Source organism: Haemaphysalis longicornis, unplaced genomic scaffold, assembly GCF_048455015.1.
Source record: "Haemaphysalis longicornis isolate Haplotype H1 unplaced genomic scaffold, Haemaphysalis longicornis Haplotype H1 scaffold_43, whole genome shotgun sequence".
NCBI classification, from domain to species: domain Eukaryota; kingdom Metazoa; phylum Arthropoda; class Arachnida; order Ixodida; family Ixodidae; genus Haemaphysalis; species Haemaphysalis longicornis.
The window spans coordinates 2,177,710-2,189,832 of NW_027526371.1; the positions used below are offsets into that span (position 1 = coordinate 2,177,710).

Below are 12,123 nucleotides of genomic sequence, written 5' to 3' on the forward strand. Positions count from 1 at the left end.
CCCTTTTTTCTTACACCCTTTCTTCTTTACGCCCTTTTTCTTAGTTTCGAACACCGTAATTTGTAGCTGTACACCCTTCTGGGAAAAAGGGTGTTGGAATATTGAGCACCCTTTTTAAGGGTGTTGAGGTGGTGGGGAAGATTTGTTTAGTATTTAAAAATAATTCTATAGGTTATCGAACAGAAAACCTACCTCGTACTAAAAAACGTTTTTGCAAATAGGCGTGTCGATTTGTATATTCTCATAGTAAAATTCATACTTTCAAAATTAGCGCTAAAATATCTGTTTTTTGCTACAAGCCCACCGACTCGATCGGGGGGCTTTCCTCTGCTGGATATAAAAGCAAGAACAGCACATGTGTTACTAAGTAAGCAGGGGTGCCCCTTGAGTCCCTTGTTGTTTGCGATTTATCTTGAACCCTTTTGTTTAAAAATTCTTCAAAATGGAAATATAGATGGATTCCGTTTGCACTGCAGTGAAGTTAAAATTGTGTCATATTCCGATGACATCGCTGTTTTTTGTAGTGATAGGAAAAGTGTGAGTGAGGTGGTGAACGATCTAAAGCGATTTTGCGAGTTGTCTGCCAGTGCAGTTAACTGGAACAAGTGCATAGGATTTTGCCACGGTGACTGGCAAAGTAGGCCGGTGTTTTTCGAGAACATGTCTTGGACGACAACTTGGACGACAAGTGTGGGCATCCCACTTGAAGACAATCAGGACGCTAAAGAGTACTGGGACGGGGAAACTGATAGAGTTAGAGAGAAATTAACACAATGGGGGGAAGGGATCTGTCAATGCTTGCCCGTGCTTCAGTATGCAATGTTTTTGCTGTTGCCAAGGTATGGTACGTCCTACAGGCGATTTGTATATCGAGAAGGAACATACAAAAGCTGCACAGTGTTTGCAGTGTTTTTGTGTGGCTCAAGTTCAGAGCGCATGAATCGAACTAATTTGTTTCGCGCGGTGAAAAGTGGTGGATTTGGACTGGCACATTTGTTTATCCGACAAATAGTTTCTAGGTTTATGTTTCTGAGAGATCAGAGAGATTGCTTTCTACGTACTGTGGTACAAGTCCGACTACGTGATGTTATTCCAGACTATGTAGTTTCAACTTCTGAAATGCGATGTGTACGCGTGCGTGGGTTCTTGCGCGAAGTGATGGATGCTTTTATGATTTTAAGGGTTAGGTTTTCCTCTGAGTATTTCAGTAGTGTACCGCGGAAACGTTTGTACAAAGATATGATTGATGTGTGTCTGCCTGTTCCTGTTTATCGTCAGTTATATGCAGTGGGTTCAGGAAAATATGTGCTAAAAAGAGTGAAACGAATGCCAGTACACTCATCTGTTAAATCTTTCTTCCTTAAACTTCATAGCGACACGCTACCGGTAAAACCCTGGCTGCAGGAAAAAGGACTATATGTTCACCCATGAACACTTAACTGTAGATTATGCCAAAAGCTGGAAACAATTGAGCACATCTTTCTGGACTGTTGGGATGCGGTGTTTTATTGGGACATCCTCCAACGAACTCTGAAAAAAGACTTACCATTAACGCCTTATGGCATTCAGTTTTTGCCCGTAAACAATGACGTAGGCGTGTCCTATGATATGTTCAAGGCACTTAGTCTGCATTCTATGTGTAAAACTCGCATGGCGGTTCAAAATGCCGAAGAGGATGCTCGCACAGTGCGAGAGTACTTCATTGAAAGCGTTGCTTATATAAGAGAAGTTTATCGAGTCATGCCGGAAGAACCTGAGTGGTTACCCATTCTGGATGTTCTAGCGCAATTTAAGATGTTTTAATACACTCCCTTCAGCCGATTGGTGGCTGGAGCTACTAATTTGAGAACTGAGCAGTGCGTGTTGTGTTGTCGCCAAGCAGGCAATATAGAAGAAAAAAAAAAGCATGCATTCCCTGTACCGCTTGAATCCCGTTGGCTTTCTTGCTCAATTCATTTGTGTTGAAACTGTAACTTGGGCGTATTGACTGTTTGTGTTGAATGCTGTACGCTCCGCCGATTCACATTGCCACTGCGCATGCAACCACCTTATAAAAAGGGTGTGAGGCTGAACACCCTTTTATTAGGGTGTTGAGCATCCTCAACACCCTTTTTAAGGGTGTTGAGCTCAACACCTTGTTTTCATCCGTACACCCGGGTGTTAGCCATGGGACAAGATTTTTACACCCTTTTCGGCCAGAAAGGGTGTAAAACTTTAGTGTATAGTTGCGTCATCTTTAAACGCAGCAGTCTCTCTCTCGACCTGGTTTTCTCGCGCATGCGCGTGTGGTTGTCCCGAAGAAGTTTTCTGCGTACACGAGACTACCGCATGTCCTTTTGCGTAGCGTTATCAGATTCTTTTAAGAAATAGGCTTTATACATGACGCAGAAATGCTGGGTGCCAAATGAAAGCAAGCAGAAAGGGAAGAGAGTGCCCGCTCGTGCTGTTCCAGGCAGAGCAAGAACGAAAACATAAGATGCGTCCTGTCCCAACAAATGGCGCTCGAAAAGTGCCAGGGTAAGATGGTAAGATGACATGTCATCACCCTGCTGCAAAGGGGATACCACTTGCAATATTCAATCATCATCATCATCCGCGGAAAACTGGATGCTCTGGGCAAACCTCCATTTATTACGAAGGGAGCGAGAGGGAAGGGAGAGAGGGTGATGGGTGGGAGAAGAGAGCGGAGAAGGTGCAGAAGGATTCCTACGTCCGACGACATTTCCAGCGAAGTGCACAGATACGTTGTGCTATTTTCTCCTCTACACTAAGCTCACTTCAGGATATCGCAACAACTCTTTGCCTGGTAATCTTTCGCGATGATTTTTCCTCGCCTTAATCATCCTCGCTCCAGCATCCACCATTCAACGTGAGGCTCGCTAATGCTTTTGCTTTCACGAGTGAGCCAAGTGTGTCGGTGTATGGCGGAATGAATCTGTTGCGTAGCGCTTTGGCCATACACATATTTCGCACCCGAAAGAGCACCGGGGCCGAATAACAATCGGGCGAAGATAACTGGAGCTTCCAGCAATTGGGCTGGATAATTTAGACAACAAATGTCGGGGTGACGACTATCAAGATTATTCCTTCTGTTTACCCCATGATGTAACACAAACGTTTTTTAACTGGTAGCCGCTGACAAAACCCACAACCAATAAACGTGATTGTTCGATTGCAGTGGTTTCATTGAACGCTGCCGCGCTAATGCTAGAATATTGTCAACACGCCGCTTCCAATTTTTTTTTGTCTTGTTTTGTCCGCCGTCAATCAAGATTTTGTGTTGGGAAATATGAAAGTTTGTCAACATTTGCGACATAATTATTGGAAAAACTGCGTCATTCGAATTTAGAATACCGTTTGGCAACACATCAAAGGTCGCATTTCTCAGGGGAAAAAAGGTAATGTTTTTTTGTTGTTTTCATTTTCATTTTAGGCGCGCATCCTTGTGACCCGATATAAAACCATATATTGGTTTCGTTGACTAACAGTGGCTGACCCGTTTACCCGGACAGAGTAAAACTCACCCGAACTATGTATGGCACCGCCTGATCGTCGGTGCCGGTAAGAGCGAGCTGTAGCTCGGCGAGTTTCGGGGAGCCTGGGGTCACGGCGGCTCGCCTCCAGCCTTTCCAGGTCACTTTATGCAGTTCGTCCATGCTGATCCGCTCAAGAGCACGCATACGTAAGATGTCTTTCTGAATTCCATCGCGCATGTGACGGCAACCATCTACTAAAAGTTCCTTTACCTTAGGGAGGTGGTCTGCCAACAGGCAGAAGCCTTGGTTCGTGATTAGGCGACAGTATCGAATGTCCAGTTTCGTCAACTGGTCCAGTGTCCTTGCCAGTGAAGCCAGCCCGTTGTCCGTGATGGGGATGCTTAAGAAACTTAGCGACGTCAGCTCAAGCAGCCCTAATCCTGTTGACACTTTTAACGCACCCTCGTCGTCTATGTTCTTGCAACAGCTAATGTCGAGCTCTTCAAGCGAGAGCTGCCGTGCAGCCAGGGCGCGGATAGATTCATTGGTCAGATTTTGGCATGAGCCTAGGTACAGGACCTTTAGACTGGGCAGGTGTGACAATGCCACGACGCCCGCGTCACTGATGTGGCACACTGACAGTTTCAGGGTTACAAGGTGACACATACTTGCAGCAAGTGTTGTAACGCCCTGGTCCCCGACTCTCGTGCAGCCGGTAAAGTCGAGGAAAGTCAGGCTCGTGGCCACTGGGCTGTCCACGTGGGAGAGTCGCTGCAGCCCGGCACTGCTCACAAGTGTGGAAGACATGCCAAGTTTTTGCAGCTTTCTCAAGCCGGTGGCCAGGGCTTTAATCGTATCGTCACTCAGCTGCACGCACCCCCCGAAGAAAACCTCCTCGAGGTTTGGCAGATGGTGAATGATTTGGTGAATCGCTTCGTCCGTCAAATCCCAGCACTCCTGAATGGTGAGTGTCTTTAGCGAATCTAGCCGGAGCGACTGCAGGACCAACTGGTTGTCTAGGTGCGCCCCACACGGGGACAGGTCCAGGGACTGCAAGTCCGGAAGGGCCTGCAGCAGCCCGCGCAGCTGCTCCGAGGGGCGCCCGCCGAGGGAGAGCACCTTGACCTTGCGGATGCCGCGCCTGCGGATGCAGTTCAACCCTGGCCCGCTGTTCTCGGGCAGCCGAACCCGGGCCTCGTCGCCTGCCCACATCCAGGACTCTTCGGCTACGGCGTTCCAGGAACTGCTTAGCTGGGCCATACGGCCTCGGCCAGTTTGGTCCAGCCGCTTAAGAATCAGCCGCATCAGCTCCTGGCTCGCGGCGTCCTCGATTGGCTGCGAGGACGGCTGGCTTGTGGCTCGGGGTGGCTCTATGTTTCGGCCAGCCGGATGCCTGCCTACATGGATGGGGAACCGATGAATCTCCATTTCGGGCACAGTGCCTGCGCGAGAAAGCAATAATTCCTCAGCGCGCCGATAGCATACAATGCGCAGATAGCTACAAGCGTGGCCCTTCTGTTATTGATCTACCGCTACACTAACGAAAATTATCGTACAGAAACTAAGGCCATATTGGCTTATAGATACAAATAGCCCTAACGCACTTTCCTACTGTAACACATGAATTTGTACTTTAGGGTCGTTAGTGTTTTAGTATCGGCGTTGCCCCTATTATTTTTTGCTAAATAACTATATCTACATCCTCACATCGTACTATAATCTCTATTGGACCGCAGGTACTTTTTCTCATTCGTGGAAGCACGCTCAAATACCTCTAATACCTAAACCGGGAAAACCACTGAAACTGAAATATCTCCGCACCATAACCCTCACTTTATGCGTAGGGAAAGTTCTTGAGAACATCATTCATTCCCGCTTTGTTCAACATCTTACCAAAACATCTCACCCCATGCTAGGCTTCAGACAGGGTCTTTTGGCACAGGATCTCCTTTTGCAACTCCAACATGAGATCATTATCCCGGCCTCCAAAGTAGATACAGCTGCTGTTCTAGCACTAGATCTCAGCAAAGCCTTCGGCAGAGTTTCACACCGAGCTACACTCCAAAATCTGGCAATGACTAACACCGGACAGCGGGTTTACACTTATATTAAAGAATTCCTTACTAACCGTACTGCCGTGATTTACTTCGGCGACATAGTATCAGTATCAGACACTATTCACATGCCCTCATTTTGTATCCCTCAAGGAAGTCCTTTCCCCACTCCTGTTTAATCTGGCTCTCCTTAATCTCCCTAAGAGATTAGCTCAAATTTCACATCTTAGACACAGTCTCTATGCTGATGAAATTACTCTGTGGTGCGCCGGAGGTGGTGATGCACAAATTGAGGAGGCACTTCACTCAGGCACAGACATCGTTGTAGCAGAAGCGGTACTGGCCGGTATTGAATGCTATCCAAGTAAGTCGGAGCTCTGGACCCTCCCTGCCCACCGCCGGTCACGCTCCACTCCAGACGTAACATTAAGGATATAGAATATTCCTGTACCATGTGTCCCATTGCCTAAAGTCCTCGGTTTGATCATACAGCGCAACAGAGCCAATATGCGATATATTTCTAACTCACCTCACATGTCAACCAAACTATTGGCCTCATCCGTCGCATAAGAGCTCGAAACAAGAGAATGACGAAATTTGAGCGGCTCAGGCTGGTTCAAGCATTCGTGCTCAGTCGCCTAATATAAGCCCTCCTGTACCTTACCCCAAGTAAAACGAAGCTATCGAAAATGAACTGCGTCATACGAAAAATATACAAAACGGCGCTTTTAATCCCTCAAAGCACTTCCACGGCCAAACTGGAACGCCTAGGCATTTATAACACAGCTGAAGAGCTCACAGAAGCCCATTCTGTGAGCAGGGGCGGATCCAGGTTTTTTTTCTGGGGGGGGGGAGTCAGCTTCTACCAGTGATGATGATGATGATGATGATAAAAAGGAGGATCAGGATAGTAGTCTGTTTTTATTTACTGAAATACTTGAAACCACAAATACAAGAAACAGAAAAAAAAATCCAACTAGACTTTTTCTACGACCTGAGGGGTCACCTTCTAGGGGGTACACATTCCCAAATTGAGGGGGGGGGTCAGCGCATCCGGACACCCCCTCTGGATCCGCCAATGTAGACTGAGTCAACTTTCCCGCCTTTCTAACACTTCTACTGGCAGATACATCCTAGAGTCGCTCGGGCTTCATGCCCCGATTGTTACTGACCCCAGAGTATACAATCCTCCAGACTTGCACAATCTCCTGCTTGTGCGGCCACTTTCCCGCAATACGCACCCAGAACACAATATTAAACGCCGTGAACATCGCACACGCCTACTAGCCCACATCCCACTTCCCACGCAGAACTGATTTGGACTCCTGCCCATGCGGGGTTAGAAGGAAATAAAGCGGCTAACCTTTCCGCTCGAGAGCTAACCGACTGAGCTGGGCCAGGTCGCACACCTTCCCATGGAGCCTAATCAACCCGCGACAGCCTTCTGACTTTCCACGAACTTAATTGTCACTACCGCCCCTCTCGCCGGCGCTACTCTTCACCCCACTGGTCACTCTGTCACTGAGGAACGATACTGGCGCCCTCTCCAAAGCAACACCCTCCCCTGTAGCGCCAGACTACACGAAATTTATCCATCTATATTTCCCTCTCCCCAATGTCCCGACCGCGGAGCCCATGAAACAGTTGCTCATATCAATTGGCAATGCTCTCAAAACTCACTCCCTCTCATCTGTTGTGTGGAGCACTGCGAGGTGGCGTTATGCAGCTCGGATCGCCGTGTGTAGCAAGGACTCGCTGAATAAGCAGCCCAGGTTACCGGCGCCCCCAAGCGCTGGTAACCCCTCGTAGGTGACCCAACAGATCAAGGATAAAGTTCTTTCTCTGTCTCTTTCCCGGCACACGTGGCTGGAAAGTTATCTGGCGTGTGGCCCCGCTTCCAGGCGAAGGAACCTGCTTCTGCGACGTTGATCAAAAGACGTGCGGCAGACTTAGAACGCGTTTGTTGCCTCGATTCCGGTCTTCAAAAGATGTTCAACGCGTACCCGGCCGTCAAGCGACTCCTTTCTTTCTACAGGTTAAATGGCTGTTTTCTGGTTATTAGCAATCAATTTATCAATCAATGTTTATTAGTGTACCCAGGAACAGCCAGAGGGCCTTTGTGCTGCCGCATGAGAAAGAATCAACTTCAAACGAAAACAGGTGATGCAGGACGTGTACATCGCACACACACACACACACACAGACACACACAGACACACACACACACACACACACACACACACACACGCACGCACACACACACACACGCACGCACGCACACACACGCACACACACACGCACATGCACGCACGACACACAAAAATTCCATTGGTTACACTGAACGACAATTACACGCTTTGAGCCACACACACACACACACGCACACACACACACACACACACACACACACACACACACACACACACACACACACACACGCACGCACGCAAGTAAGCGCGTGAACAGGGGATAAAAGGTAACTTACATTACAATCTCACAGAGTAGTTTGCGGAACTGCGTCGGGGAATTTTTAAATATGTTAAATATTCGGAGTACTGATTGTATGCACACTGGAGGCGAAACATGGGGCACAAGCCACGCAGACATGTGGGATTTAAAAACGTGTGGTGCCTTCTGGTGGATTTTTGCGGCAGATGGAATGGAACATGTTGCAGTACCTCACCACAAGACACTGTGCTGTTGAAGATAGTTGAAGATAGATACAAACTTTTTCTGGACAGTTTCAATACGGTCACAGTTTTTCTTGCATGTGCTATTGCATACCACAGAAGCATACGCGAGCTGCGGACGACAAATAGGCGTGTACAGCTTGAGCAGAGAACTCGGCTTTTTGAACTCGTTTGATAGGCGATACAATGCCAAGGGATCGGAGGGCCCGCCGAGTGATCCCCGGGATGTGCGGGGACACGCTAAACTTACTGTCGAAATTAACACCAAGATCCTGAACATCCACAACATGTGGTAGTGCTTCACCGTTAATGCTATAGGAGAACAGTATGCTGTCAGTTTTTCATGTGTATGCCATCACCTTAATTTTTGGTGTATTTATAAGGAGTTTGCTGCGTGAGCACCAATTCGAAAAAGACGTGATCTCTCGCGCGAGAGCGGAACAGCTGCCGGTGTTTGAAACAGCCCTAAATATTTCGACATCGTCAGCATATAGCAGAAAGTGACAATCATGAATTAGTGAGAAAACATCATTTATAAAAAAAATGAAAAAGAAGTGGCCCCAGAACAGAGCCTTGAGGGACACCGCTTGTGGCTTCATAAGAGAGGGGAAGACTGCCCGTTCGCATGCACGAAGTATGATCTATCCGATAAACAATTACATAAAAAGGATGTGAGGGATGGTTGTAAATCGAGTTGACACAGCTTTTTAAATAATATATTGTTGCAGACGACATCAAAAGCCTTGCTAAAATCGAAATAAATGACATGGAGTTGTCCTCTCTCATGCACTGCTTCCGAAGCATGCAGCGTAAAATTTACAATATTGGGCCCATCTCCCAGCGAGAAAGGCGTATTGCTGAAGTAATAATGTAGTTTTCACACTGAAAGTGGGTAGCATATGCAGCATGGTCTCAAAGAGGTTTGAAGCAGCGCAGAGAATAGAAATTGGGCGATAGTTTGTGGCGTCTAATTTAGACCCCGACTTAAATATAGGAACAGCCCGCACATTCCTCTAACGAGTGAGGAACTTGCCGGTATTGAGGGAAGTTTGAAATATACGCGACAAGACCGGAATGAAAAGATCTCCAAACGCCTTGACTAATGTAGAAGGAATGCCATCAGGGCCGCACGAAAATGACGGTTTAACTCGCTTTAGAGCTTTTGATACAAGACTTTCCCAAACAAATCGTTCTAAGCTTTTATCACACCCCGGAAACATTTGCGGCGGGGAGGCTGCACTTTTCTTGCCGACTGAACGGCATTGTTGCGCAAAGGCGTTAGGAACGTCCAGAATGCTCTCACCCGTCTTGGTAATCAGGTTAATATTTCCTGGGTAATTTTGGATGTTTGTGCACGAACGTGACCCGAGAAAGCTTTAGCATTGCGTGGCGCATCATCTTAATCGTGGCCATATAACTGGACCTATCGCGCTTAAGCAGATATTTACAAAGAGACCTGAGTTGACAAAACTCGCTCTGCCACCTCTCTTGGCCAGTTTTCTTTGCTTGTTTGTGAGCTCTATTTTTTTAGTGTCACTTTCAACATTTAGTACATTCTTAGTCCAGATAAAAAGCACTACGGATAATTGCTTCTCTTTTGAGTTTTTTTTTTTTTTGGGTACAAATCTGCTTAAGCCATCGTGAAGAACTTCGGTGAAAAATACAGTAATTTCGCCAACGTCACTAAGGGTGTCCAATGGCGACCAATCCGTGTCGCTGAGGAAGTGAAATAAGCCAATATAGTCCCCACGAGCAAAGTTGTAACCACAAAGACCTGGTATGTTGACGGGAGGACTGTGGCACATAGGGGATACGTTCGAAAGTAAATTTAACTACGCGAAACCTCAACATGTTTTATGTTAGTAAAAGACAAGTCCGAAACGATTCCACGCGAATTCTTAATGGAGTTGCATTGCTGTAATAAAGGAAACAAATTAACCCTTTCGCTACCGCGCCTATCAAAATCGATCAATTTGATCGATACTTTTGGGAGCGCCTTTTCATAGCGTTCCAGGCGTTTCTCGAACAAGTAAAGCTGTTCGGAGTTAGATCAGAAAATGGCCTTTCAAAACCAGTTTTGTTTTCATTTTTGCAACGGAAACGTGATTTTTGACACGCTTTTGAATCACCTGGTTGTGGAAAAGGGGCGTGGTCATCGCGCCTCAAGGCTACCAACGAAGAATGCGTGCAACTCGTAATTACTCTGCACCAGCGCTTGTTTTTTGCTATCAGGGCGTGAATGGGGAACTAGCAAACGATTTTCAATCGTCAGCTTCAAGCTCTGACAGTAATAATCCCAGAAATCGGCTGAAAATGTCAAGCAGTGCCTGGTTGCAAAGCTACTTTATGATTTTAGGCAGTTTTATTGCCTTTGCGCAAGTTGTCCTAAGTACTCTGGTAGTTCTACTTACCCCAGGACCATTCCCAAACAGTTTACAACAGTTTCGGTTTCGTTTCTGCATCGCGAAATTCATATTTAGCGCAACTACGCAGTTACCCAACTTCAAGGCTAACTGCCATGGCGCCTGAAGCGTCCGCGACTGATCCTCGAACAAAGCACGCCGCTCCTCATTTCCCCCCACCCTAACCCGATTTCTGCGATAAGAACTTCAGATGCAAGTCAAAAGGTCACACCCAGTCGCCAGATATCTGTTGCGCCGAGGACAGCGCTTCAAACCGGCCTTACACTGCCAGCTGTTCGCCTTCCAGTTTCGTTTTCCTGCGAGGGTATATCCGGGTGTCTAATGTTGCTGCTTAGTTGAACTGTCTATTCGGACGGAGTCTCTGATAAGTTTTTGTACTGTTTCATTTGAAAAATGTTAGGTGGCGCTGCAATAGAGGAGGCTCGTTGTGCTGATCTTTTTTTAGCGCGTGACTGCTACTCGGCCAAAGATCGCAGGGGACGATTCTAGCTCATCGTACCTCATTTTTGCGAGCAAGGCTACAATTGCGAGTAAGAAGATGATAATAAAGCTCAGCTTTATGTTTTGAGAGATAACTGACCGTGAACGACAACAAAGATCAGCCACGGCGTTCCGTTTTCAACTTCATGCATGTTTTTTTCTGCATCGCGTGCTTCTCCCAAATATTGTGCTCGCTGTAAATGCAAAGTCAGCCATTGACAAGATGTTTTTACGTTATGTGGGGGCAAATTGGTGCCTCTGATAACGTCAAACCGCCAGATTTATTCCAAGGAACCACCCAAAATTGCACAGTTTGAATTAGAGGTTGGGCTTCACCGCATGACACGAGCGCCGTGCGTGCTAACATTTTTTTTTATATCTGAAAAACTGTTCCGCGCAAGTCGACATTTTTTTAGGGTGTGTTTTTGAAATGTTTCCCTGCAAAATGTATATTCTAATTTTTTTCTACTACCGGTGGTTTGATATACACAACTCCTTTTTTATCATTTTTTTCGACAACTTGACAAAACTTTTGATTTTGATATTTTTTTTCACAACTATGATATATGAAAACCTTTAAAAAACTGGTGTTATTGGAAAGGCCGTTAAATAATCTGCATTTTGTGCTCCTGCAATTAGTGCCTAAATAATTTTTTAGCAGAAAAAAAATGTTTTCTTGGACCCCTCAAAATTGGTCAATTTTCTGCGGTAGCGAAAGAGTTAAACCTAGCAAAATTTCCCCTTTCCTTGATATTGGATGGGTGGCCCAATTAACCAACTGAGTTTCCCATGCAATTCCGGGTGCGTTGAAGTCACTAGTTATCAGAAAATTGTGATCACTATGAGAGGTCACAACATTTTCTATTGAGTTTATGGTATTTCGGTATTCAGTAGCGTTGGTCTCGGGAGGTATACAGTAAGTGCATAGTAATAGGCGTTTACCCCGGGAACAACGCACTTTTAACCAGATAGTATCAGGTCCCAGTTCAGGGTCCAGGCG

The 12,123-nt window shown here is 46.4% G+C and overlaps 1 protein-coding gene across 1 annotated transcript in view; it reads right to left on the reverse strand.

Annotated features, from left to right (window-relative positions):
* The window catches only part of LOC144137631 (uncharacterized), a 66,845-nt gene extending 61,941 nt beyond the window's left edge, over window positions 1-4,904 (reverse strand). Inside the window, exon 1 of the mRNA XM_077669571.1 lies at window positions 3,938-4,904. Within this exon, the coding sequence (XP_077525697.1) occupies window positions 3,938-4,904 (967 nt within the window). The remainder of the gene's footprint in view (window positions 1-3,937) is intronic.
* Between the last annotated feature and the right edge of the window lie 7,219 nt (window positions 4,905-12,123).